This window comes from Caloenas nicobarica, chromosome 5, assembly GCF_036013445.1.
Source record: "Caloenas nicobarica isolate bCalNic1 chromosome 5, bCalNic1.hap1, whole genome shotgun sequence".
Lineage (NCBI taxonomy): Eukaryota > Metazoa > Chordata > Aves > Columbiformes > Columbidae > Caloenas > Caloenas nicobarica.
Window position 1 is genome coordinate 24,676,714 of NC_088249.1, and position 26,129 is coordinate 24,702,842.

Here is a 26,129-nt window from a genome sequence, read left to right on the forward strand (position 1 = left end):
GCCTTTCAAAACTAAAATTATTCTGAAAACCATATTACACAGATCTAATCCTACCTGTTTCTCAGTCTTTATTTGACTGAACATGGTCTTCAAGTGTTCCTGACTACTTGAACATTTAACTTAATGAAATGTGACTTGGACTGAGAGAAGAAAACTAAGGATAGTATTTTTGAAAGGTACAATTATACAGAGAGTATAAAATCTCAGGGTTGTTGGCTACCCTCTTCTTGGCTGGAGGCGTAGAAGATAAACTTCAATTGTGATACCTTGGAAGGGGCTATGTTTTGAAAGTGTCAGTACGTTATTTCTGGGATTAGTTTAGTAGATGTGCCTGCAGCAAGCAAAGAGATAGCATGAGGGGTAAGACTGATGCGTTCCCAAAGTTTCCTAAGATCTCTGTAGAAGTAGGCTGCTAGCAAGAGAGTTCTTAGCACGTCAGGGCATTTCCCAAGGACAGGAAATGATTAGCAGAAAAGAGGTATTATCGTCACTGTGTGCTGCGCAGCGTCCAGACATCTGGGTTCAGCTATTCTCTGCAGCCTGCACGAGTGTAAGGCACCACAGGATAAAAGCTCTATTAAAGTTTGGAAATTTTCTTATTTATAGCAAGAATATAAATTTTCAGTCTGCCTCTTTACTATACCCCCACTCCAGCATTTTGGCCAGGAAGCACTCTATGGCACGTTGGCCCCTGGTGACCCTCATATTGTCTCCCACCACTCAGTCTTAATACAATTCTCCTCACTGCAGAGCAGAGATCAGAATAGCAAATTATATTGCTAAAAATTAAAGAGTAACAGAGAAGATATGAGAATGCTGAGTTAGAGGTCTGAAATATTTTTTCCACTGCAATTCTCCATGTGGCTTAACCACCTCTTTTCCCTCCCTCCCTCCCTCCTCTGACCACTTCTTTCCCTCAGCAGATGCTGCAGGTCTCCATGAGTCCCTCTTGATCCACAGCCATTGCTCCATTTCCCCCTACTGTTCTGTTCCCAGCCCACATTAATACCCATCACAGATCAACACCTTCCTGTCAAAGTTTGATACCTTCCCCTTCTTCCCTGACACATAACGAAAGCGATAAGGTTTTGAGGTGCCAAGCAAACAAGAGGGAGAGGTCTGTCCTGACCCAGCCATGCCCTCCCGCTGTCACTTGGCATATATGCAGAAAGACTCAGTACAGACACAAGAATCAGAGCAGGACACTTGACCCAACTTCGTTCATTGGACAGTTGAATAAAACCCCATCAAGAGAAGGCACATTAACTGGTGGATATTTGACAGCTTTTGTCCAGAACACATATCGTATTTTCTGGTGGGACAGGTGTGATGGAGCTTCCCAGAGGAATACTTGTCCTGCGGCAGGTGCAGCAATAAGAAACTTCCATAATTTCTGTGGTTTCAGTCTCTGCCAGAGTTGCATCACTAACATTTAATTCAGAATGCTGAAATCACTTTTTCCAATGATCCCAATCCAATGATCCCAATGAAGAAGGACTTAGGCATGTTCTGGACACTGCTGTCCTCTCCTTCCCATATGCTTCTCCCAGCTACAGGTAACCAGCCCATGTCAAAACAAGGATGAATAAAACCAGACTCTTCCAAGTAGCTTCTTCTTAGAAGAGCAAGGCTGTGAAGTCAGTCCAATGTCACCAATGGTCCTATGAGCAGAGTCCCAGCAAAAAAGAAGGCAAGAGGTTTGGATCCAGGAGGACCCTTATCCTGGCTCTTAGTCCCAGCTTTGATGGTTAGAATCGAGGAGCTCCATAATCATCTGGCATCCTCTCAATATTGTATCTGAGAAAGAAAGAGGGAAACTTATGAAGACAACCTACACCACATTGCTCCCGTCCTCATGCAGCAAGAGGCTTACAGGGAGACTGAACAGCAAGAAGCTTTGTTGCATTTCTGTCTGTAGCTCAGATCACCAGGAACAAAAATATTACTTCCGAAAGCAAAAAGCCTTCATAAGGTTGGTGTCATCCCTTACCTCAAACCCAGAAATCAGGCATATGAAAAACTCACCATCTCCAGAGAAGGAAAAAACCAGTGGTTTTGTGAGATCTGACTTAGGATTTAAGAGCAGACCACTATGAAGAATAAAACTTTGGCCAGTCAACTTACACTTCTTGATGACACTGAATAAGGGGCAAAGATGTTTTGAAAGAAAAATCTTCTGAGCCACATCCTAATTATAGATCAGTTAAGACTTTACGTATTTGTAGGAATCAACCTCCTCATTTCTGAGATACTGCTCTGTCCGCGTATTACTAGACCCATTGTCTACACTGCCAGCACAATTGCCTCCTTCCCAGTATCTCTCCCATCCCATCTGAAGACTTTGGCCCTTTTCTCTCCACGTCCTGCCTTCTCTCCTTACCATGCTACCAAATATATCTACCATACTGTGAAACAATTTGGCATAGGTTCTATGCAAGATAAATCTTCTGGGCTGTACATTATGTAGAATATTAAAACACTGGATATGACAAAGTTGAGTAAAGTCTTCTTAGCTTAGGCTTTACAGTGCTTTGGAAGGAACAGGAAATTAATTTAAGCAAATATTTTTACAGTAGATCACTAGTCCTATTGCCTATAAAAAAATAAAGTGAGCAAGGACTTGCAGATACTGAAAAAATATATTGCACTTAAATTGCTGCATTAGCATCCTTCTGAGTTGGTTTGGTTTTTATTGAAGAAGCAAATTCAATCTCTTAGCTGAGGATACACAAAGCTACCAAATACAACATGGAAAAATAATAGTTCTTTTCCTCAAGAACCTGGAGAATTCCTGGTAGTCCTGATGCTGCTGCTGTAAGCAAAACTGATCTATGGAAACACTGGCCTCAAGGAAATTAGTTTTCCAGGTAAAAGCAAGTGAACATGTAGATTGCAATGAAAGTGGTTCTGTGACCTCTCTTCCCAGCAGCAGCTGTACTTCTACTTTTGTGCAGACACCAGGCCCTTTACTGCAACCTGCACTACAGACAATGCAAGAGAGATGTGCACGTTGATAGAGTCCCTGTCAGTGTTCTCCCTGTCAGAGGTCCCTTACCTGTGCCGGGAAATATACATTATAGGCACTCCTGGGATTTTTCGTATTCTCCGCTTGAGCTCTTTATCTACTGTGGCCACAATGTAACATTTGTGCTGAAAAAAAAAAAAAAAAGAGATGAGTCAGATTCAACACCAGCGAACAGGAGCAAAGGAGACAAAAGGAGACAAAGCTGAGCAAAAGCTTCTACTCAGTGAGCTGATTTAACACAAGAGGGCTGCAAGTCCATAGCAAGGCATTACTAGGACTTGTACAGAACTCCACAGCAGACGAGAAGCATCCTTCTGCTCACCAAAATAGACTTGTAGAAACATCCAAAGTCTGTCCAGCCTTCCCAGCTGACAGCTTTCCCATCTTAAGTGCTCCTTGATGCTGTCCTATACAACAAGAATGCTCAGGGGAGACTATACCTTGCTTCAAATAAAGTTGTGCTAGGGACTGAAACTGCCCCTTAGTGAGATTTTACAGTTACTCTGTGGGAAATTTAAGTTATCAGTAACTAGGAGGGTTCAGGAATTTTTAGTATGTTAACATAGTATAGAAAAATTCAGAAATAGAAATACCTGAGTGACCCTCTGCACCAAGCAATCATCTGCATAGGTTCCTTTGTGCATACATGGCAAGCGTTCAAACCGAGGGTCCTTGGCAATTCTGTGGGGACACGTAAGGCAGCATCACAGCAATCAGACCAGAGTGTATGTACAGTAACACAGTGTGGAGGAACAGGAACGCCCCTTTCTGTGGTCTGCAGCACGTTATTCTCAAACAAGGGCTGAAGGGATGCAGCGTCTGGTACACAACAATGGATTGAAATGAGGAGCAAAAACAGAATGCAATTTGTCTGGCTAATTATTATAGGTTAAGTACTTGTTATTTGGATTCAAGATCCCTACAATGTTAAGCTCTTGCCTAACAAAGTCATTTGAAACAAGTGGGAAGAACTAGAACTTCTTCTGGTATCTCATCAGTCGTATTATGCATATAGGAGCACTTCACCTCCTCTCTGAAGGGGAACATCAAAGCTGTTTAGGGGATGCACCCAGATACTTTACAACACAACAGGCCAGAATAAAAAGTAAAGAACAATCCATGTGGCTAGTACACCTGGAGAGCACAAACGACATTGGACTGGTTTTGTAGAGACCACACAATAACCTGGCTCTAGATTATCAGTATGTGCTACCTATTCCTACAGGAATAACATGAGACATGAGTGAATGGTTCCATAAGACTTCGGTCACTTCTTTATTTGCTTTTAGAAATTCCTATAATTAAAAAAATCTATCTATATATTGAGAAATAGGAGGAGGTGTTAAATTGAAAGTCTTAAGAGGAAAAAAAGATTTACAGATCAATAGTGTGCACTCATACCTAGCATTTAGAATTTTAAAAAATAATCTAAAACTCTAGTCATTGTACTGATCTCATATAGACAGAGAAACAAAACCAAGTTCGACTCTGCAACAACCTAACCACCCCCTAGTGCAGGAGGACCATCATGGAAAGTGCTTTTCATTTATTTATATTAAAACATTAGGTTATAGAAATGGAGAAGAACACCCTGCACCTACCTTAACGCCACGCGGTACTTCTGTCCTAACTTCTCAATTTCACCCATTACACAATCCGTGATACATGGAATACCTACATGCAAAAAAGCCCTGTATTAAAACCAAGCAGTATTTCTTCACAGACCCCTACATATTGCCTGTGTGTTCAGGAACTATCATGGAACTCTATAACGTACTACTTAATGTTTAAAACTTACGAGAACTGATAAGGTTGCAAAGTGATGAAATGTAGAGCCACTGAGTTTGACCATGCCGTGATAATTTTAGATTTTTAGGTTAATAATGCTTTACCTTTGTTGATATTAGCATTTAAGATTGTTGTTTGACTGAAACCAGAGACAGTTCCAGGGTTACCACAGCTATGAACAATGAGCTCGATGGTGCGGTATGACGCTGATAAAGCACACCACAACACTATGTGCTCCAGAAGAAACTGCAAGTGATGCAGACACTCACACTTGGCATAGAGACAGTCCATCATTGACTGCACTAGGTCCAGCTTGGCCTTGATGGAGAAGTTGATGAAGTTAGTGTCAACCAGGATGTGATAAGGGGGGCCCAACTGTGTATTATACTGGAAGAACAAGCAAGAGGGATGCTGGGGGCTGCCAGAAAGACAAAGAATACAAATCAGTCAGTTGCAGTTAACAATATACCTAATCCTATAACTTGCATGGAATGAAGAAAGGGTAATGAGCAGAAACAACACAAAGCAGGGTGGGATAGTAACCTGCCAGGCCTCCCACTGCCCTCCAAGCCCACCCCCCGGGGGTTGGGGCACCATTTCCTACTCCGACAGCTTTGCTCAGAACCGCCCTTGGTGGCAGCCCGCAGTGTGGCCGGCCCTTCTTCCCTCCCCAAAGCGCCGGCAGCACTTACACCTCCCGCTCCTTGATGGCACTCGGGTCTTCCTTCTTCTTCACGGGGGCCTTGGCCCGGTCCTTCTCCTTACTGCAAGAGAACACAGGCACGCCTGAGGGGGACGGCGGGGAAGGGAGGACAGGGCGGAGAGGCCCGGGCCGGATCCCCTCCCGCTCCTCCCCAGTGGACACGGGGACGCCCAGGCCGGCGCGGCCGGCGGGGGGAGCCGCCTGGGACCGGGCCCAGCCGCGGCCACACTCACATGCGCTCGTCCCGGAGGCTGATCATACGCTTCATGACCGCGTACTTCCGCGCCTTCTTCTGCTTCCCCTGCAAGGAAACGGACACGCAGCCGCCATGAGCTGGGGAGAAACCGAGACCCAGGCCCCAGCCCAGCCACCCCCGGCCCGCACCCCGCTCACCATGACGCCGCCGCTGCTGCTGCCGCCGCCGCTACTTCCGGTGCCGCCACAACGTGTCACCGCGTCCCGCCCCGCCGGGAAGGTGCGGGAGTGGCGTCACTTCCGGCCGCCAGCACGGGGCAGCGGGAGCCCGTGTCGGTCGCGCGCAGCAGCGGGCCCGACGCCGCGGCCGCCCCCGGTAACGGCGCCCCCGGTAACGGCGGTACCCGCCCCCTCCCGCGCCTCGGGGGAAGGGCAGGGCGGGCTCCGGCGCGGGGAACGGGGCTCCCGGGGCGAGGGAGCTGCAGCCCGGCCGCCCCGCAGCGCTCGGGCGTCCCCCCGGGGTGGTGGCCCGGCCCGCCCGCGGTGGCAGCGGGGGGGGTCGCGGGCGGCCCCGCTGCCGGCCCGGGGCGTCCGCGCTGGAGACGGTGCCGCCGCTGCCCCCGGCAGGCCCGGTGCTACCGCGGCGGAGGTCCCAGCTGTGCCGGCAGCGGGTGGACACCCCTGGCGGGCGGGGCCGGGGCCGGGGCTCCCGGTGAGCGGGAAGGGCTGCCCCGCGGCGGCCGGCGGGTTTCTGTTTTGGTTTCGTTGTGCCGTTTACATGGCGCTGTCGGGGTACGGGTGGCACATCGGGTGGGTTGGGGGCTGGGGCCCATGGGAAGGCTGCGGGGTTCGGTGGCCCCGTCGAGTCCCAGCTGTTGCGGGCTGGAGGGGGAACCACAGCACCCCGGTGTCCCTCCGTTCCCCCTTCTGCTCTGTTCTGTGGAGCTGGGAGGTTGTGGAGGCCTTCAGCCCACTTTCTTGAGCTTGCTCCGCTGGCGTGTTTTGAAGAATTAATATAACGCTGGCTCTGCTGCGCTTTAGCTCGTGGGCTTCTGCATGAAAAGCAGTAGATTGTCATTATCTGTAGATGTTACCAACAGTGGTGACCTGAAATCATAGAAAATGAGCATGACTTCAGCCGTGCTTTCTGCAGCTGTAATGGTGTACTCTGGCCCGAAATATCTTTTTGCACATGTAAGGAAATGTTCTCCAGGTCCTCAGACTAGTCCTGGGCACTTGTTTTCTAGTGGCTGTTGCAGGGAGGGATGTTGTTAACTTCCTTGTGCAAGCTTCTGGGATTAGTGAGAACTTGTAGCTGTTGGTGTCTTCCAGATGCAACCAGTGTTATTTGGTGTGCTGCTCAGAAAAAACAGCTATGCAGCCAGTCAGGTACTATGCAGGAGTTTTTTCCTGAAGCGTTGGCATCAGTAGAACTGTGACTGTGACATGGAAGAAAATTAGACTGAAAGAAGAACAGGGTTGGTTAGGGAAACCACGGCTGAGCTTTCTGCCTGAGTGACCACACCAGGGTTAATCGTTGCTTGGGGAAACAGTTGTTGGAGCTCCCCTGGTGCTGCTCAAGTCACCCGAGTGGTTTGGGTGAAGGAAGTAATCGAGGAGGAAGGGGGTGATATGCTTTCCCCAGGGATGTGCAGGGTGGTAAGTGGCTGAATGTTGTTCTGACTTGGGAAGCAGATCTGGTGTCAAGATGAGTGTGGCATGAAAGTCACCCTCTGGCTGGCGTGCTGTGTTTGAGGGGGGCAGGAAGAGCTGCTGATGGTTCAGTTACCATGAGAAGTCCATAGATGTAGGCAGTTGGCAAACGTCTCCCATATGTTTTTTTCCTCTTGGCACTATGTTATTTGGCTTGTGTGTAAATGCATATGACAAATTCCATCCCTGATGAGAGAATGACTGTTTTGTGTGGACTCTGGCCATCGATGTGGCTTTTGTCCTTGATAGCTGATACTGGAGCCTGCTCAGTGCCTTTTGCGCTGACTCTTCAGTCTCCTGTGGTTGTATTTTAAAGTTAGGTTCCAATGGGCATTCCTGTTTGTTGGTTTGTGCATGCTTTATTTAGCGTGAGAAGATACCGTGTCTTTTCACTCAGAAGTGAATTTTCATGTTGTGCAGGACATGGAATGCATGCTCCATTGATGGTAGATATTTGTGCACATGGATCGAGAGGATATTCTGCACAGGAATGAAGGGTCCTCTTGTCTTGGTTCGATGAGATATTAATAGTATCAACCCGCAGAAAGGTTTTAAACTGATGTTTCTTCTTAATTTTGGAACTTTTCAAGGGAGAGAAAAAAAGGAAGTTAAATTTATCAGTGCACAAAAAAGAAGACCAAGAGGCACAACAGATTCCTTAAGACCTCAGTGAATCAGTTCTGTATAGCATATCCCCAAGTGGCTTCGTAGGTGTAGCCACCCGAATGTGCCATTGCCGTGTTATAATTCCTTTTGTTTGTGCAGCTACACTTGTGTGTCCTTCTGGAGCTTTGCACTGTGTTCCTCTGGCTTCACAGCAGCACTAACACAAACAAAATGTACTCCCATTACTGGCCTTCCTTTCCTTGCTGACTTGAGAGAGGCAATGGCACTAATACAGTTTATTTTATGATTCCTTGCTGATTATGCCAGTACTTCTCCTTGAATCAAGCGAAGGTGAAGCTTTCCAAACCCCCATTTTCCCTGGAAATGGCAGGAGACCATTGCTTGTTCTGTCCTTGGATCAAGAGCACTAAGACCTATCAGACAATTCAGCATTTTTTTTTCCAGCCTAGCTGTGATGGTACCTTATATTGCTGATTTTCAGAATTCATTTCCCAAATTGTTAGCTGGCAGTTCTTAGCACAGATACTATTTTAATTTAGATCTGTATTCTGATAAGTGAGTGGCAACATATCTTGGATACCAGCTATTTGCAGCTAGGTTCTTTACCCTGATGTATCCCAGCTGCAAGTGCATCGTTAAAGCTGCTGGCAGCGCGTATGCTAGAGGGAAGTTGATTGTATGACAGCCACTTCATCTCTGGTGGCCACCTGATTGGTGTCTCATTTGCCACTTCATGCAGAGATAATAAAATGAGAAGTTGCTGTGCTGATTGAGGGAGATAACTAATTCCCTGTGTCCAGCGAGCTCTGAAATTCTGCAACGCAGATCAAGAGGCTCAGGCTTCAATTGACTTAAACCCCCTTGTAGTTGAAATGATTGATCCTTCTCTTTTTATGCTTTTGAGAGAGAGGCTGTGTGACTTGTATGCTTTACAGAAGGGAAGAACTTATGGACTGAGGCAGAAATAGCTCGGGTGGATGAACCCACAGGGCCAGTTTTGTGTTGGTGTTTTTTTGGTAGCATGAAGAGGCTGGTTCTCTGAGGTGCTGGAGGGGGATCTCACAGATTCTCAAACATTGATGAGTTTCTGTGAAATTCCTCTGCAGAGTGGGCAGGAGCCACACACCTTCCACAGCCAGGCCAAACTGGAGCAGAGTTTCAACCAGGCATTTGTAGCACATCTTGGATATGTACTGTGAAAGAATTAAAATGTCAAGGAAATTGCTAGGTCTGTGATTCTTAATAAACAGAGATATGAGTTTAGAAACCTGAAGCTTCATCTAGGAGGAGAATGAGAACTTATGCCCTGGGGACTGCAGCACTGTTCACTCAAGCAGAGGAAAGAAGAAAATAGTTGAGTGGGTGGGATTTTCCTTGAGATGTGAGGGAGGAAAAGGCAGTGAGAATCTGGCTGCTTCTGCAGCACAATCAAAGAGCTCTGCACAGACTTACCTGTCATTTTTCATGTGCATTAGAAAGCTTAGTGGAAGTGTGCAAAGGTGGCCAGATCTGTATAATTATTGGAATGGTGGGAAATAAGAGACATCTGAAGAGGAAGGCACATGACGAGAGTAAGAATGAAATGGCAGCTGAGACCATGGTGTGGCAGGCAGGAGGAGCACATCACATACATCCCCAGAAGAGGTGACTGTCTTTACAGGCAGCTGCTGTGATGAGCCTGGGTCTGTTCATTTCATTCTCACTCCTTTACATAATCGGTGTTCTGAATGAGTAGATACTGACTGCGTGGGCTCTGTGGCTTTTCTTCTGGCATATGTCCTGGTTTTTGTGGGCTGCATCAATCCTTGCTGTTAGATTTTTTTTTTAATTATTTTTAAATCTCAATCCTGACAGTAAACTGTAATTTAGTGGATAGTGCTACTGAAACTGAAATGGCTTATGAGGATACTGGTTTCCTGACTACCTAAAACAACAGCAACAAAAAACCCAAACCAAACAAAACAAAACTCCAAAACATTATCTAGTTGGCTTAATGGTCCAAGAACTTTCAAAGATTTTTTTTTCCAGTTTTACTATAAATATCCCTCTAGATCTGGGCAAAATCAGTTTGAGAATAGCACATGGCATTTTGTGGAGTGTGAAGGCTTGAAGTGGTACCTGATCCTTAGTACTCCTCATGAATAGCACGCAGGTTCATAGCTGCTCTATGAAAGCCATGAACCTGATGAAGTCTGTGGAGGCAGGATGTGTTTTGTTCCATCTTGAACCTGCTAGTTTCAGGGGTCATATAATGAAATGAGATTGTGACAGGTGGAGGTTGAGGACACGGTGAATCCTAACACCTCATTTACAGTGATACCTTTGTAGCACCTCTGTTATACGTTTGACATCTAGTGATACTCTTGCATCTTACACCTCTCACATGTTTCTACTTGCTAGATTTGTCTACAGCCATGGAGAAACCTAACTTTTCTCTCTCCTTTTTTCCCTTTTCCAGGGAAGCTAGCAAACGACAGGCTGCAGGAAGCAGCATTGCAGGACAACCCTTTTGCACAAAGAAGAAGAAATTGTTGTGTTCAGGTCCACACGTTTCAGCAGTGATTCTGTGATGCAAGTTCTAGGAGTTTCTCTTTCTGTGATAATCTTATCTGTGGCCTTTTCTTGCTGACGTTTGCCCCAGCGTTGGGCACAAAGAGGAAGGATGCTGAAGAATGGGTACTCCTCTTTTGGCTTTTAGAACATGGGCACATGTGTAAAGGTATGTGATTGCTCTTTGGTTGGAGAGATGGAATATCTGTGGAGGCCAGCAAAGGGGATCTGCTGGGCTGGAAAGTCATGGCTTTTTGCGGGGGGGAAATACCTCATTTGAGCTTTCTGCATGCTGGTGTCCATTGCTGCTGCTGTTGAGATGACTGATGAATAACTCCCCTTTTGTGAAAGAAGCAGTAGCTTGAATGCACAATGTAGCTTCTCACTAACTGAATGGTGACATGGCGAGCTATATTGTATGCATTAGTGTATGCCAAATTGTTTGTCTAATTGTCACACGTGTTCCTTGCTGCTGCTTTTGTTCCATCTATCAGCTATGTCTTATCAACCAAACAGCATGTTGTTGTTCTGGGTGTGGTCTTTTTACTACATGTTTGTTTAGCAGTTCCCTCAGTGAGAACTTCATTGTAGATTGGTGTCTCTAAAAATTGCTGTAATCTTAACAGTATACAAACCCAAGCTTTTAGCTTGTGTGTTGATCAGCAAGAGTTTCAGCGGAGAGGCTCCACTTTGCAGTAGGAGAATACAGATGACTGTTTTCCCATTGCATTCATACTTGCCGTAGCAAAATTACAGGGGAAAAAACAGATTCAGCTCTGCCCTAGAAGGATTTTGTTTGTTCTGAACAAATGGGGATGGTCTTGCCCACAACTCTTTTGTTCCATAGCTTTTTTTTCTAAGGTTGCTGGTTGAGAGTCAGCTTCTGTCCATTTTGGTGGTGGCTCTGTGATGTGCTTTCATGGCAGACTAGAAGTTAACTTTGTGACTTGCAGAAGCAAATAGGTCTGAGAGCTTAGATGAGTGGCTTTCAGCCGCTGCTGTCGGAGCTGGTGATCCTGCAAAAAGTAGCTCCTTCTTGCAGTACCCAGAGCCCGCTCTCAGTGGTTTCTGAGGATAGTATGTTGTCCTTTTAGATCCCTGAATCTGAATAGGAATGTGTGATGGAGGGAGAACTGTTCTTGTAGCATGCTGTGCTGTTTGCATATTTCACAGTCTTACAGAATAATGCTTTAGGGATGTCCTTGGAGAGGAAAATAAATGACCAATAGGTATTTGTCTGAGGAATCATAGATTAATTTTAGGCCAGTGTGTGTGAGGAAGAGTCATTGGACTGGACTTGGCCTATTTTGTGTTCTAGATGCAGCTGTGATCCTCGGCTGTGTGTCTCACCGGAGGGACCTGATGTTTTACATTATTGGTAAGTGAAGGAAAGGCTGCCACTGTATTTGTTGACCTCTCCGTAGGGTTTAGAAGGTTTTTGTGAAAGCCTCTGCTTTCACGTTAGTTCAGAGTCTAACAAACATGAAGTTACTGTCACCTGCACTCATGGCAGATTGACCTCTCCACCATTCTTCTTGTTTCTAAAGTCCTTCCGTTGACCTCATTCCTAAGCCATCCCCTTACTCTTTATTTCAAGAACTAGTGCAGGGTTGTTGCCTCTGTGATGCTTCTTAATTCAGTCTTACCGTGATGTGCAGGGGTTGTGTGTTTATATGACTGTTTCCCTTAAAGGAATCTCTGTAGTTCTAATTTGCAACTCAGAGGGAATTCCATGCTTCTGTTGGGATGTCTGCTAGCCATACCTGAGACTCTATACCACCTTTACCTATTTCCTCTGTCTGCAGTCATTTGCAGAGTTTTAAGGGACTTGTTTTTCTCTAACCTTACTTGTAGCATAACACAAACCATAAATGTTCTCACAATAGCTTCTGCTTTAAACACCTAATTTGCAGTTGAGTAGAATGTCTTTAACAAAAGGCATCTTGGGCTGATGCAGAAGGGATTTTGGTGTCTGACTCAGCCATGCTGCTGCAACCACCCTCTGTTCTCTCCTTGCTGCAGGTGGGATCACGGTATCTGTGGTAGCTTTCTTCTTCACCATTAAGTTCCTCTTTGAGCTTGCCGCACGTATAGTCAGCTTCCTTCAGCATGAGGACCGGGAACGCCGAGGGGAGCGAACTATTTATGACTACGTGCGAGGCAACTACCTGGATCCCCGGTCCTGCAAAATCTCGTGGGATTGGAAGGACCCCTATGAGGTGGGCCATAGCATGGCCTTCCGAGTGCATGTAAGGGATATTTCTGTTTTCATGCAGCTTTGGGGGCAGGAACAGAGGTCTGAGTTAGGGATGGGTTCTTCAAATGTTTTTTCTTGAGGCGAAACTGAATGTAACTTAGGAGTAGGAAAGCTACCTGCTTATGGCTTCTGCCCCCTGTAGCTGTGTTGCAGAACTCTGTAAGTGCGTATCTCAGGTTTTCACTCCTTAAAATCTTATCTCCCTCTCTTTAGAATCCTCTGAAGAGCCGGAGGAGACCAGGCTTGTCCTATCTACTGCTTCCTTTACTGGGAAGTGAGTGGGCAGAGCCTTGCCTTCAACAAGACGTGGTGTTGTCTTTTGGTTGTGCAGCTGAAGTTGGGAGCGTGGGAGTGGGCATTTTACCAACCCAAGAGATATAAAGCTTCATGGCCGCTTCCTGTTCCTCCAAAATAGAGTGTTATTCTGTCTGACCTGGAAAAGCCCGCCAAGGACTCTTTTTCTTTTTTTTTTTTTTTCTTCCCTCCAATCCCAACAGGCCAAGTCTAGAGGGAACGAGACAAGTACACAAATAAGATGGGTGGAGGGACCTGAACACTGAGAATTTGGAGCTGTGTGGAGAAAGTTTGAACAGGTTTTTCTGGGCTCATGCACCCACCTTTCTGCCCCACCTTGCCCACCCAGAAGGGCACCTAGATAGGAAGACAGATTCAGCTAGGTTGCCATACCCAGCCCTCTCAGGAAGACAAGTAAAACCTTTCTGCTTGAGGGTGAGTGAGGAGCTCTAACTCCAGGGTGAAAAAGAGCTGAGGGGAAAAGGACTTGTTCTGTTCCTCCTACTTAAATTTATTCCCTTCACCTCACTGACTCTCACACATGGCAGCTCCAGCAATGTGCCCTTCCACTTCATGCTCGTCTCCCATTTGCTTGGCCCTTTATTCATCAACAGTAGCTGTTGCATGCACTGATTTCTCTCACTGACAGTCAAGATACATACTGTCTCAGGCCCCTCGCCCTCCCTTATGTAGAAATGGGGAATAATAGTAACCTTTTGCTGATTGCGGGTGGCAGGCAGAATCTGGCCCACACGCTGCTGGCTCTTGAAAAGCCACGCACGTGGGGTTTCAAGGTGTAGTTCTTTCCTTGTAAGGAAGTACCAGTCGAGATGTATTACCTTCTGAAACTGTCCAGCAGATCACTTCTGTGATTGAGCTGCCTGTGACTTTTATCTAACATGTCATTTCCACACTGATGCTTCTTATCAGTACAGACTGGGTCAGCTCCTTAGGTCAGCATCTTCTCCACACTGTTTTCTTCTCCGTACTGTTTTCTATAACAAATTGGTGAGAGCTTTTCCAGAACTTAGCTGTACATGTAAACAAGATCTCCTTGTTTCTCTGAAAGGATGTGGCTTTGCTTTTTTTCTTTTTGGTAGTAGGTTCTCTTGGTTTCTGTTCTCATATTGCACTAGCAGTGCAGAGAAGAAATGCCTAGAGGCATGTTCTTTTCAGGGCACTCATTTAAACTCCAGCACAAAAGAGAATGAGAGTGTTCAATGCCCACTCATGCCCCGTTCACTTGAGAGAGCACAGCCTGTGTGACAGAGCAGGCTGTTAACTTTTTTTCCTTTGCTGAGCTGGGGTTCTTGCCCTTGTTTCCCCAAGGCAACTTGCTTTCTCTTCCTTTGTGCACTGCATATTTTTGCTGACCTGGACTTCTCCATTTCCCATGCAGTTATTCTATAAAAACGGGCAACCCTTCCCTGCTCACCGTCCTGTGGGGCTGCGAGTTCACATCTGCCATGTGGAGCTAGCAATTGATATTCCTGTAACCCAGGAAGTTCTTCAGGAGCCTAATTCCAATGTGGTGAAAGTGGCCTTCACTGTGCGCAGGGCTGGGAGATACGAGATCACTGTAAAACTTGGTGGCTTGAATGTGGCCTACAGCCCCTACTACAAGGTGTTCCAGCCAGGTAAGGTCTAAGTGGCCCTGTAATGATTCAAAGTAGATTTGGAGGTATTGGAGGCAGTTAGGTAGATGTGTTTCCAGCTAAAATAGGTGGGTGACAGGGAAAGGGTTACTCTTCATCGTTTTCCTCTTGCCGTGCATAGATCCCAGCAATAGACCAATGACTAAAACATACTTGTGACTACCAATGTGTGGCAAAACAGAAACTGCCTTACAGAATAAGTCAGTTCTGCTTAAACTCCCTAAACACTTGTGTCATATCCTCCGTTTTGTAGCAACTTCATTGTGACCCATCTAGTAGTCAGAGAAAGTCTTTTGTGAAAGTATTGAGTTATTTGTATCCAAATTGGAAATGCCGTCATGATTTGACTCTTTTCCTCTTTTCAATACCCTACTCTTTAAGCTCCTGGAACAGTTGCTACCTTTGGTTATACACTTCTTTAAAAACATTTCCTTTTTATCTATTTTAAATTTGTTTCCTTTACTTCTGTTTTTTTCACCTGATCTGCATCTTTGCTATTTCACATACATAGTCATTGAAAGTACCTCCATTCCATTGCATTGTGAACAGGTAAAAAGCTTGCCAAGATACTCCTTCAGAAAGTGGAAGTTCAGATTTAACTCGGGTACCCTCCAGGCTGAAGTTTGTTTGGCAAGCTTAATTTGCTGGTTTCCTTGGATGTCAACCAACTCCTACTTTGTATCTGCAATGGGAGTAAGTTCTGGAAGGTTAGAATGGAGGAAAGCATTCTTTAGAGGGCTAGTAGTTTGCTTTATCCGTATTAAGTTTTGAACCCAAGGCAAACCCTGTGCACCACACCATGTGTTTCAGAGCTCAGATATTTTGGTTTTTGAATGTAGGAGAACAGAATGTGTTTAAATTTGATCCATTTTCAAGGGTATTACGCACCTAGTTGCTTTTTCTTTGCTCTTTGCAGCTTCACATTGGAATTTGTTTGACTTTAAACTGTTGTTTACTTCAGGGATGGTGGTTCCCTCCAAAACCAAAATTGTCTGCCATTTCTCCACTCTGGTGCTGACCTGTGGGCAGCAGCACACTCTGCAGATAATTCCCAGAGATGAGTATGACAATCCCACCAGCAATTCTGTGTCCCTGATAGATGAGCACAATTACAACGTCTCCATCCATGAGGTGTGTGCAACCCCATCCCTTGCTGCTTGACTTCAGGTGAGCTAGAGAGCCCCCTTTACTAATTTGTTTTCTGTTTAGCTGGGTCCACAAGAGGAAGAGAGCTCTGACATTGTGTTTGAGAAGTCTGTGGTGTCCAATCGGCAGACTTGTGAAGTGTTCTTCCGACTCACCCTGCACTGCAGGGGCTGTTTCCATGCCTGCATCTCCTACCAGAACCAGCCCATAAGCAATGGCGATTTTGACATCATTGTTTTAAGTGGTGAGTCAAGAGGTACTTGATATTCGTTCTCCAGGTGTCCTCTTACAAGATTATTTGCACACTGGTGTAGCAGAGCTAAATGTAGTTTCCCTGCAGGGTAACCATGCTCAATTGCTCAAGGAATCCCTATTAATTTAAAAATGCTAAGGTAAATTAATTTGCTGCTGACAAGGGAAATCTCTGAAGGCTGATACTCTGAGTTCCATCAGCACATAAAAGCACGTGTGTTTTTTCACGTATCTCAGGAAGTTTACCTCTGAAATTAGGCAATTTTTATTGCTTGCTAGTCCTTGGCATCTGAGCCATATCGTTAAGTGAGCCAGTCATGTATTGTATGTTAAGCTATATCGATGAAGAACACTGCATGTAACCTTTGTGCTTTTTTACGCTTTTATAATTCCTGATTTCTTCGGGAGTGAGCCAGTTTGCATTGTGGCTGTCACGTGGCTATGCCTTCAGCCTGGTGCTCTGAGGCAGGGGTTCTGTATGCCTTTTTCCTTTTTTCTTGAATGAGTCACTGCCTGAAGCCAGGACAGACAAACTGCTGCCTTGAAATCTTTTCATCCCACTCCTGTATTCTCTTTATCAGAGTTTCGCTTGACCAGGTTTTCCTTTGGATGTGTAGCCTTTTCTTTAAGCTCATAGTAAGTAATTTGGTGGCAGTCTGTGGATTCTTCACTTTTTGATTCTGGTCTCTGTTAAGATTTACAGAACTCTTTCATATCTGTTTCCCTCAGAGAACGAAAAGAACATTGTAGAACGCAATGTGTCCACCTCAGGTGTCAGTATTTACTTTGAAGCCTACCTTTACGATGCTCCTAGTTATACCAACACTCAGTGGCAACTTCCACCAACACACCTGAGCTCTTCCCAGCGCCGTCCTTCTACTGCAACTGAGGATGAAGATGAAGATTCTCCCTCTGACAGCCAAACCCCTGAGAAAGTGAAGAAACCTAAAAAAGTTTACTGCTATGTGTCACCTAAGGTAGATATCACAAAGTTACCACTCTTGAGTGCATGTTTAAAGTACACTGGAACTGAAGAGCTTCCTTGTGCCCTATATCTTAGCTCCAGATTTAGGTGCCTCAGATTTGGTTAAAAAAGATTTGCCTAAGGCTAGACAGCAAATGTGAAGCTTGTAATGGAGAATAAGGTTAAAATGCTCCTTGAAGTTTTAGGACTCCATGTATCTTTCTAGGTCTAATCCAAAGCCTATTGGGGCTTTTCTCACTGATTGTTCAGCAGAGAATCTGTTTGCCTTTCCTTTGCTCTGGGCAGGTCAGACCTGCAATTCCCTTTCTCAGTTTTGTATACCTTTAGATTGGATCTTAGAGGCAGACACTGCTCAGATTTTCCGTCTTTGTCCTGTTTCTTGAATGTTTCAGGGAAAAGGGAAAAAATGGTCAAAGGGTAAATGTATAAGTAGAAGAAATAGGATTCAAACAAGTCAAGAGAAACTGAGGATTCTCTTACAGTAAGAATATGTTAGCAGAATCTATTACTCATTATTGCATTCAGGAAAACTAGAAGGAAAATTCCACTAAATCTACTAATAAATTTAAATTCACACCCAAGGGTGTTAAGAAAGCTGGCTGACATCATTCTGAGGATGCTCTCCATAATCTTTGAGAAGTCGTGGAGATCGCGGGACATCCTGGAGGACTGGAACAAGGCTAATGTCAGCCCCATCTGCAGGAAGGGCTTAAAGTAGGATCCAGGAAATTATAGGCCCATCAGTCTTACTTTAGTCCCTGGTAAAGTCGTGGAACAAATCCTCCTGGGGCCTATCACAAGTCAAATGAAGCATGCAATTGGGAAAAGCCAACACGGATTTGCCAGGGGCAAGTCATACTTGACAAACTTCATTGCCTTATTCAACAAAGTAACCTGCTTGGTTGATGTGGGGCGAGTGGTGGATGCTGCCTACCTGGATTTCTCCAAGGCTTTTGGCACAGTTTCCTACAGCCTCCTCCTAGAGAAACCGATGTGTTACGATCTAGACAAGTGGTCTGTGCGGTGGGTGGGGAACTGGCTGACAACCGCACCCAGAAGGTGGTGGTAAATGGATCCTTTTCAAACTGGCAACCTGTCATGCATGGGGTCCACCATGGATCGATATTGAGCCCAATGCTGTTTAAGATCTTCATAAGTGATCTGGATGATGGGATCAAGTGTACCCTGATGAAGTTTGCCAATGACACCAAACTGAGTGGGGAAGTGGACACTTCAGAAGGGAGGGCCACCCTGCAGCATGACCTGGATAGGCTGGAAGAATGGGCTAACAAGAACCTTATGGAGTTCAACAAAGACAATTGTAAGGTCTTGCTCCTGAGAAAACATAATCCAGGAGTGCAGCACTGGCTGGGATCTACCCGTCTGGGGAGCAGCTCTGTGGAAAGGGACCCGGGGGTTCTGGTGGACAACAAACTCAATATCAGTGAACAGTGTGCTGCTGTGACAAAGGAAACCAACAGGATACTGGGCTACATCAACAATGGCATCACCAGTAAAGAAGTTGTTATCCTGCTCTACTCATTGCTTTTCAGGCCACACCTGTAGTATTCTGTTCACTTTTGGTCTCTGCTATACAAAAAATATGTGGACAGGCTGGAGAGGGTCCAGAGAAAGGCCACAAAAATGATCAAAGGACTGGGAAGCTGCCATATGAGGAAAGGCTGAGAGAACTGGGCTTATTCAGCCTTGAGAAGGCGGCTTAGGGGAGACCTTGTCACCACGTTCTGGTATTTAAAGGGTGGCTACAAAGAAGGTGGAGGCTCCCTTTTTACAAGGAGTCACATGGAAAAGATGAGGGGTAATGGGTACAAGTTATAGGTTGGAGGGTGTTGCTGGAGGTTTCTAAATCTCTGTTGCATGCAACTCTGAGAACTGGCTTTGAGAATGAATGCTGGTCCTCATGAGCTCAGCATCCTGTCATGGTTAGGGTATTGTTCTGGACTTCCGTGCTTTTTTCTGTTGCCTGACCTGGTAAAGGAGATCACCGGAAGTGGATACTGTTGCAGGTTCCCTTTAGGTGCCAAAGTTATTAATGTGATTCTGGTGCTTGTGTAATATATCTATCTCGTGTATGTATATATATATATACACACACATATATATATATCTTGTGTGATATATCTATATATATGTAGAACATCTGTCCCATACAGGAGATAACCGTTGCTATGCTCTTGTTTCTTTAAGAGGTTGCTGTTCATATTTGCTTTGTTTCTGGAGAAATGCTGCTCATCATTTTTTCCAGTCACTGCAGCTAGAACAGGCTTGTGCAGGAAATTATTTTGTGTGTTTTGTCTAAAGATTCTAAAATTTCATCTTAGCTTGCTCTCCAGAAGGCGACAGTTCCACAGTTAGTAGTTATTTGTTCTGGCAGAAATATACTGAGAAGAAATTTCTGCAAATCTCCTGGATTTAGTGGTTGCAAGTGTTTTTTAAAAGTTGTTTGAATTGGTTGTGAGAATTAGTAGGAATAGTTCTGCTAGTGTAACTTTTTCCAAAACCTTTTTGTCAATGCATTACAATCTTTTCCTGAATTCAGCCTCTCAAATGTACTTAACATTACCTTCCAATTAGATGGGTGATGTTCTACTGAACTCAGTGGCTTACTGCTGTAAAATCTGTGTCATGCTGGTATCCCACATGCATTGTAAATGCGTGCAGTAAAATCTTACTGACAAACTGCTTACACTTCTGTACAGCTTTCAGGGTTTTTATGTGTTGTGCCAGAGGAAGATGTCACCTAATGTTGCAGAAACCTGTCCATGGGGTTGGAGGGAGGTCTGGCCTTATAGATCTGTCTTGTGCCTTGTGTTTCAGAGACAACCCTTAACAGATGTGTGACCTTTCACATTTTATTTTCCTTGTGGTTACTCAGCAATTCTCAGTGAAAGAATTCTACCTGAAGATCATTCCATGGCGCCTTTTCACCTTTAGAGTATGTCCTGGCACAAAGGTGAGCCTCTTTCCGTGTAGCTGTCACTGCACCTCCATGTTGTTAGCTTGTGGTCCTTGTGAATGACAGTCTGAATTTTGCTGTTGGAGGGAAGGGCTGTCATTCACAGAACAACATTTTGTTGCATAAAAGTCAGACTTTGGAATTCCCTCTCAGTGACTAAATTCTGCTAATATTTATAAATAGGAGCCAGTTGTATCACTCCTTCCTGCATTTTGTCCAAATCCTAGGCAAAAATCTTTATTTCCTTTGCATTTCTCTTGTTTATTTTCCTCATAACCTTGCTAAAATGCTGTGATTATGTCCACTGAAGCCCCTAGGCCAGGGCGTGAGGTTTGAAGCAGCCTCCTAAATGGAGTCTGGGTGCTTGAAATAGCGTTGCTGTTAACTGCATCTGCATGGGTGAGCAGAAGAAGTCTTAGGGTGCAAGTGGTGTTGCTCTGTCTAGTGAACATGCTGTGCCTTCTGCATGATGGGTTTACCCTTTCTTGCATCTTTTTGCTGCTAGTTTTCATACCTTGGTCCTGACCCTGTGCACAAATTACTGACACTGGTGGTGGATGATGGGATCCAGCCTCCTGTGGAGCTCAGCTGCAAGGAGAGGAACATCTTGGCAGCCACTTTCATTCGCTCTCTGCACAAAAACATAGGTAAAGGGGTGGTGAGGTGGGTGCAGTAGTCAGGAGTTAGCACTTGAGTCTGCTAGTTCCCCTTAGGAGTGAAGGTTGTCAGCGCTGAATAAGCTCTGATGAGAACTCTGATGCCTGGAGTCTCACATTCTGTTCCTGTTGATGCTTCCAGTGAATGTATTTCATCAGGCCAGCTGTTCCTTTTCAGTTTGGCTTTTGTGTCACGCTCTTTGAAAGAGCACCTGTGAGTATCTGAATCTCAGCAAGACTAACTGCAGACTGCCTTTAGAGTTCTGGTTCCAAACTTTGCTGTATTAAACTCATACTTGGGCTGTAAAGCTGACCTGTGCAGTTAGCCCTGGGAAGTCTTCTTCGAGGTGTTGACTGCTCAGGCCTGACTGAAACTGCTGCCGTTCGCAGGAGGCTCAGAGACCTTCCAGGACAAAGTGAACTTCTTTCAGCGAGAGCTCCGTCAGGTGCATATGAAAAGGCCTCATTCAAAGGTCACGCTGAAGGTCAGCCGTCACTGTCTGCTGGAGTCGGTGAGTGTACAGATCACTTTGCATAACCCCAATGCTTCCTCCATCCTTTTTCTTCTGCTCAGTGCCTAAGGAAATCCAAACTGCCACGTGCTAGGGCAGCCACTCTAAAAATGATTAGTGCTTCTGTTTTAAGGCAGGTGCCAGTAGACAGCTTGAGACAGGGGAAAAAAAATCTCAAGGTAGTTCCTCTGTGTTCACGTTTGGTATTGTGTGGGATGCTGTGTTCCTTCTCTACACCGAGTAAGATCAGATCAATTTCTTAAGTAATTAGGAAACTTCAGCCCTGATAAATTTTCAAGGAACTTGTCACAGAGTAAATCAAGCCCTGAGATGTGTCTAGGGCAAATGCATGCATAGCCTGTAAAAGCAGGAAATCTGCTGGTGCTATTCTGTCCCCACTTTACATTGGAACCTGAGGCCCAGAGGGAGGCTGTCTACCTGGACCAGATGTGGGAGCAGAACCTGGAGCTCCTGAGTCTTTATGGACTGTTTTTTCTGGTACAGAGCCGTTCGGTGAGATAAGCTGTCAAGTCAGGTGTTTCTGAGCTGCATGCATGAAGCTCTGGCATTGGCAGGCTTCTAGTAGTGGTTCAGTGTGATGATAAAATACTCTGTAAGAGTCCTTGAGTTAAGTCTTCACCAAAGCTGACATGAGCTCATGTGTTTCTGAAATCAAACTTAAGAAAGAATAATTCATATAACACAGTTTTTAACTGATGTTCTAAATACTGTGTATGAAGGGCAGGTGGTTATCCTGACTTATCGTTTTCACATGGGTCTCACAACAGTAATGTTATAAAGATGGAAAACAACATTTCTGGGGAAAGCAGGAGTGGTTGGGATTTCCCTTGATTTACCCTCGGTAAATCTGTGTCTTGGAATATTTTCTGCATGTGGGAGCTTGCAGTGTTTACAAGACTATGTTTGGGTTAATAGCTTGCTACAAAATGGCTTGGTTTCTAAACAGTATTTCCATAACTATTTTTTCCTGCTATTTTGGAGATTCCTGCAGTGTCATGAGGAATGACACAGCCTAGTAAGACAAAAAGAATTAAGTGCCATGATAATAATAAATATAAACTTTAGTGTCCAAGGTCAACAGGCACAATGAATGTGACCAATGTGTTTAGCCAAGAGGTGTGACTAGTGTGATGCTCTAAGGTATTTGAAAATTAGCTAAGCCAAAGCTACCTGTATGACTGAGGACTGCTGCATAGCTTTTTAAATGTCCTTTAATTCAAATCCAGAGTAAGGACACAGGAAGTTCTACGCACTTGAAATATATTGTTACTTTATTGCATCGTGACTTGCTTTAAGTATGAACTCAGTGAACTCTTCAAGCTATTTTCTAATTCTCTCTGAAACATTCCTTTTAAAAATCTAACTCGTGGGCTGAGAGTGCTGTACAGAAATTGCTCCTTCCCAGAGGCATTTTAATACTTTAAACAATACTGTACTGCAGCCTAGAGATACATCTGTGCTCTGGTAAGACCTCACACTGTTTTTAAGATGAGGTGTATTTATGTGGGTAATGCGTCTCATAATAGAAAATGAGCAATTGGCTTCCGTGGCTTTGGATAATAAGACTTCTTAATTCTCACTTTTATACTTTAGAGTACTAGACTGTTTCTTGTTATTTGTGTTGCTTAAATTGCGCATCCACATGTGCAGGATTGTATATTGGGTACGAGGTGCCAAGCAGTAATGGCTGCTGCTATTTTTTTTTTTCAGTCTTTTAAAGCAACACGAAATTTTTCTGTTTCTGACTGGAGCAAAAACTTTGAAGTGATTTTTCAGGATGAAGAAGGTGAGTTATCCTATGAATATATTTGTGGAACAAGTGAAAGGAATGATGGAGTAGTTTTAGTCTGAAATTCTGGTTTCTTGTAGTATGTCTATCCTTTGTGTCTCTCCAGCCCTCTCACTTACTCACAGATGTTAGTGAATTATCCTGCTGGTGCTATTCTACCCCTACTTTATGTAGGCGCAAATGAAAAATATTAGGACTAGGTTTGGGAGCAGAACCTAGAGTTCTGGAGCCCCCGTCTACTGCTTTTTTGCTATAGAGCTGCTCACTGCAATGAGCTCTCATTTTGGGTACTACCAAACAGCATTCATGAACTCCTGAACTGATGATCCACAGCTGACCAAGGTTGTTTTATCTTGTAGCTCTGGACTGGGGAGGTCCACGCAGAGAGTGGTTTGAGCTCATCTGTAAGGCGTTATTTGATACCACCAGTCAACTCTTTACCCGCTTTAGTGATAACAACCAGGCCTTGGTGAGTCTGCAGTTCCCATGCTGAATGCACAGAAATGTGTGTGTTGACATGCTGTGGGTTAAATAATGCTGCTGCTAAATTCACTAAGTGGTATGCAACCTTACCCGTTCCTTAGCTTGCCTGCATAGTCACTTCCACTGCCTTTCTCAAGGCTTTGCTTAATGATCTTAACCCATTGATGTGTCAAACAACTGGTTGGATGAGCAGCAGAGGATGGCCAGCTAGCAGGGAAGGCTGGGAAAGAGGAGGTGGCGTCAGAGTGCTTTGTCTGGTCTGTATGTTTCAGATCCATTTCTGCTCTCATACAGCTTCTGGCCTGTGCATGTGAAACATTTTGTATGCTTCCTAGGCAGGCTCAGGAGTTTTATTTCTATTGTTTAGCTTTGAGGTTATTACACTAATGCTCCTGGGGCAGCCTGAGAGATGCAGTGACTTGAACTGGTCCTGTACTTGCTATTTGTGCTCGTCTTGTCTGGTACTTGGATGTTTCATTTTGCTTCCTCTTTGCAGGTACATCCAAATCCAGGGCGTCCCACATATTTACGACTCAAACTGTATGAATTTGCAGGCCGCCTAGTAGGAAAGTGTCTTTATGAATCATCTCTGGGAGGTGCTTACAAACAACTGGTTCGGGCTCGCTTCACCCGATCCTTCCTGGCTCAGATCATAGGACTTCGTATGCATTACAAGGTAAAGCTTCTCAGCCTTGTCTGGAGCCTGGATTGGTCTGGTGAGAGGCTGAACGTTGGTGTAGCAGAAGCAGATCCGGAGTCCTGGTTAACAGTGTATGTGTTTTTCTTCCCTCCATGTCCCTGCCACCTTTTTGTTTCATGCAGTATTTTGAAACGGATGACCCGGAATTCTATAAATCCAAAGTTTGTTTCATATTGAACAATGATGTGAGTGAGATGGATCTGGTCTTTGCTGAAGAGAAGTATAGCAAAACAGGACAGCTGGAGAAGGTGAGGGAGGCAGCTCCTGAAGGTGGGACAGCTTAACCCCTTCTGCCTGTAGCAGAGGAGGCTGAGAACTCTTTGTACCCCAGAAAACTGAGCTTACTCTGGGCACGAGCTCCTTGCTTGGGCTTATTCTGGTTGGGAGTTCAGGTTTGGGGAGTGCTGCTGGTCACACGTCAAGTGTTCTCCTGTTTTCAGGTGGTGGAACTGGTGACAGGAGGGGCTCAGGTACCAGTGACCAATGAAAACAAGATCTTATATCTAAATCTGCTCGCACAGTACAGACTGGCCAGTCAGGTTAGAGAGGAGGTGGATCACTTCCTGAAAGGTACCGTGCTGTCTGCTCCCCTCCTTTCTGCCTTTATGTCCCAGGGGATGACAGCACTTGCTGCCCTTCTCTCCTCTTCTCTTCCAGGTCTTAATGAGTTAGTTCCTGAGAACCTCCTGGCTATTTTTGATGAGAATGAGCTTGAGGTAATTGCTGCCTTCCTAAGCATCTCTACTCATACTTCCCCTCCTCTCTGACAAATGAAGTGCTTTCTGGGTCTGGAATAAAGCCAAAAAGTTTGTTCTCTAAGCATTTTAAACATTTGTAATTTGTGTGGTAGCTGTTGCCTTGTTTCCTGGGCTCCTGACTTTCTGACTGCAGTCTCTTGTCTTTCAGTTGCTTATGTGCGGTACTGGAGATATCAGTGTCTGTGACTTCAAGGCACATGCTGTAGTGGTAGGAGGATCTTGGCACTTCCGTGAGAAGGTGAGTGAAAAGGTTTCTCCCTCCTTCTTGCTGAAACGAGTTATCCCACCTACAGCAGAAGACAACTTAAAACTGGGAACAGATGTCTTGGGTGGAAATTAGGCTTCCAGAAGGACAAACTAGAAGATTTGGGATTCAGAAGTGGGACTTGCATGCATTATGGAATAACATTTCACCTTAGAGAGATCCTTCAGCCAGGCTGACTAGAGATGGTGCTTAATCAGTTACTAGCAGGTAAAAATCAGCAGCAGTAGTCTTTTTAAGAAAATCCATCAAAGCACTAATTAAGGACAGCTCAGCAGGGAATCGGGAGGAATTTGTGGGAATTTTTACTACTGAAGATGTTCATGATCAAACACTTAACTGTAGGGGATGCTTGAAGATCTTGATTGCAGCCCACATGGAGTGTTTGGAATTCAGTGCTGTGGTAAAGACTATTGATGTAGTAGCCTAAATTTGTACCCTGTAATAGTTCCCATTCCTCCATGCCTTACCCAGTGGGAGGGGTATGGGAATGGTAGCAGCTTCATTTAGAAAAATAATGGAAGCTGCCAAAACACCCAAGATGAAAAAAGGTTAGAATACAAGCTTCTGACTGTAAACACTAGGATGGTTCCACCTTCCTGGAAAAGTACCAGAGGATGTGGAAAAGCAAAAGATGAGTATAGTACAAGAAGCACGTAAGCTTCTGCATTGTAAACCTACCTCATTTCCTATGCAGGTATCTTCAAAAATAAAATCTCTGTGGGGAGAGCAGAAGCCTTTCAACTTCAAGGGAAAGGACTGGGGGGAGGCAATAGCATGG

The 26,129-nt window shown here is 45.0% G+C and overlaps 2 protein-coding genes across 6 annotated transcripts in view; one reads left to right on the plus strand and one right to left on the minus strand.

The window, feature by feature from the left end:
• Window positions 1–907: 907 nt before the first annotated feature.
• On the minus strand, window positions 908–5,986 carry FCF1 (FCF1 rRNA-processing protein). The gene is made up of 8 exons (XM_065635592.1): window positions 5,910–5,986; window positions 5,750–5,817; window positions 5,506–5,577; window positions 5,083–5,231; window positions 4,627–4,699; window positions 3,619–3,706; window positions 3,056–3,150; window positions 908–1,797 (listed from the first exon to the last, which is right to left on the minus strand). Exons 1-8 carry the CDS (start codon window positions 5,910–5,912, stop codon window positions 1,749–1,751), a joined length of 597 nt encoding a protein of 198 aa, XP_065491664.1. The 5' UTR covers window positions 5,913–5,986; the 3' UTR covers window positions 908–1,748.
• An 18-nt stretch (window positions 5,987–6,004) lies between these two features.
• AREL1 (apoptosis resistant E3 ubiquitin protein ligase 1) overlaps window positions 6,005–26,129 on the plus strand; it is a 40,492-nt gene continuing 20,367 nt past the window's right edge. For 2 of the 5 annotated variants that reach the window (XR_010606273.1, XM_065635596.1), the window contains exons 1-18: window positions 6,014–6,102; window positions 10,510–10,770; window positions 11,920–11,979; window positions 12,624–12,850; window positions 14,552–14,789; window positions 15,769–15,938; window positions 16,017–16,197; window positions 16,935–17,182; window positions 20,087–20,164; window positions 20,673–20,814; window positions 21,214–21,335; window positions 23,067–23,142; window positions 23,505–23,614; window positions 24,125–24,304; window positions 24,451–24,576; window positions 24,769–24,898; window positions 24,986–25,044; window positions 25,235–25,324. Coding sequence is in view for 4 of the 5 variants with exons in the window: in XM_065635596.1 (XP_065491668.1) it covers window positions 10,761–10,770; window positions 11,920–11,979; window positions 12,624–12,850; window positions 14,552–14,789; window positions 15,769–15,938; window positions 16,017–16,197; window positions 16,935–17,182; window positions 20,087–20,164; window positions 20,673–20,814; window positions 21,214–21,335; window positions 23,067–23,142; window positions 23,505–23,614; window positions 24,125–24,304; window positions 24,451–24,576; window positions 24,769–24,898; window positions 24,986–25,044; window positions 25,235–25,324 (2,247 nt within the window). In the remaining variant the exon portion in view is untranslated. Of the gene's footprint in view, window positions 6,103–10,509; window positions 10,771–11,919; window positions 11,980–12,623; window positions 12,851–14,551; window positions 14,790–15,768; window positions 15,939–16,016; window positions 16,198–16,934; window positions 17,183–20,086; window positions 20,165–20,672; window positions 20,815–21,213; window positions 21,336–23,066; window positions 23,143–23,504; window positions 23,615–24,124; window positions 24,305–24,450; window positions 24,577–24,768; window positions 24,899–24,985; window positions 25,045–25,234; window positions 25,325–26,129 lie in introns of all 5 variants that reach the window. The other 3 variants (XM_065635597.1, XM_065635598.1, XM_065635599.1) reach the window with 3 other exon arrangements.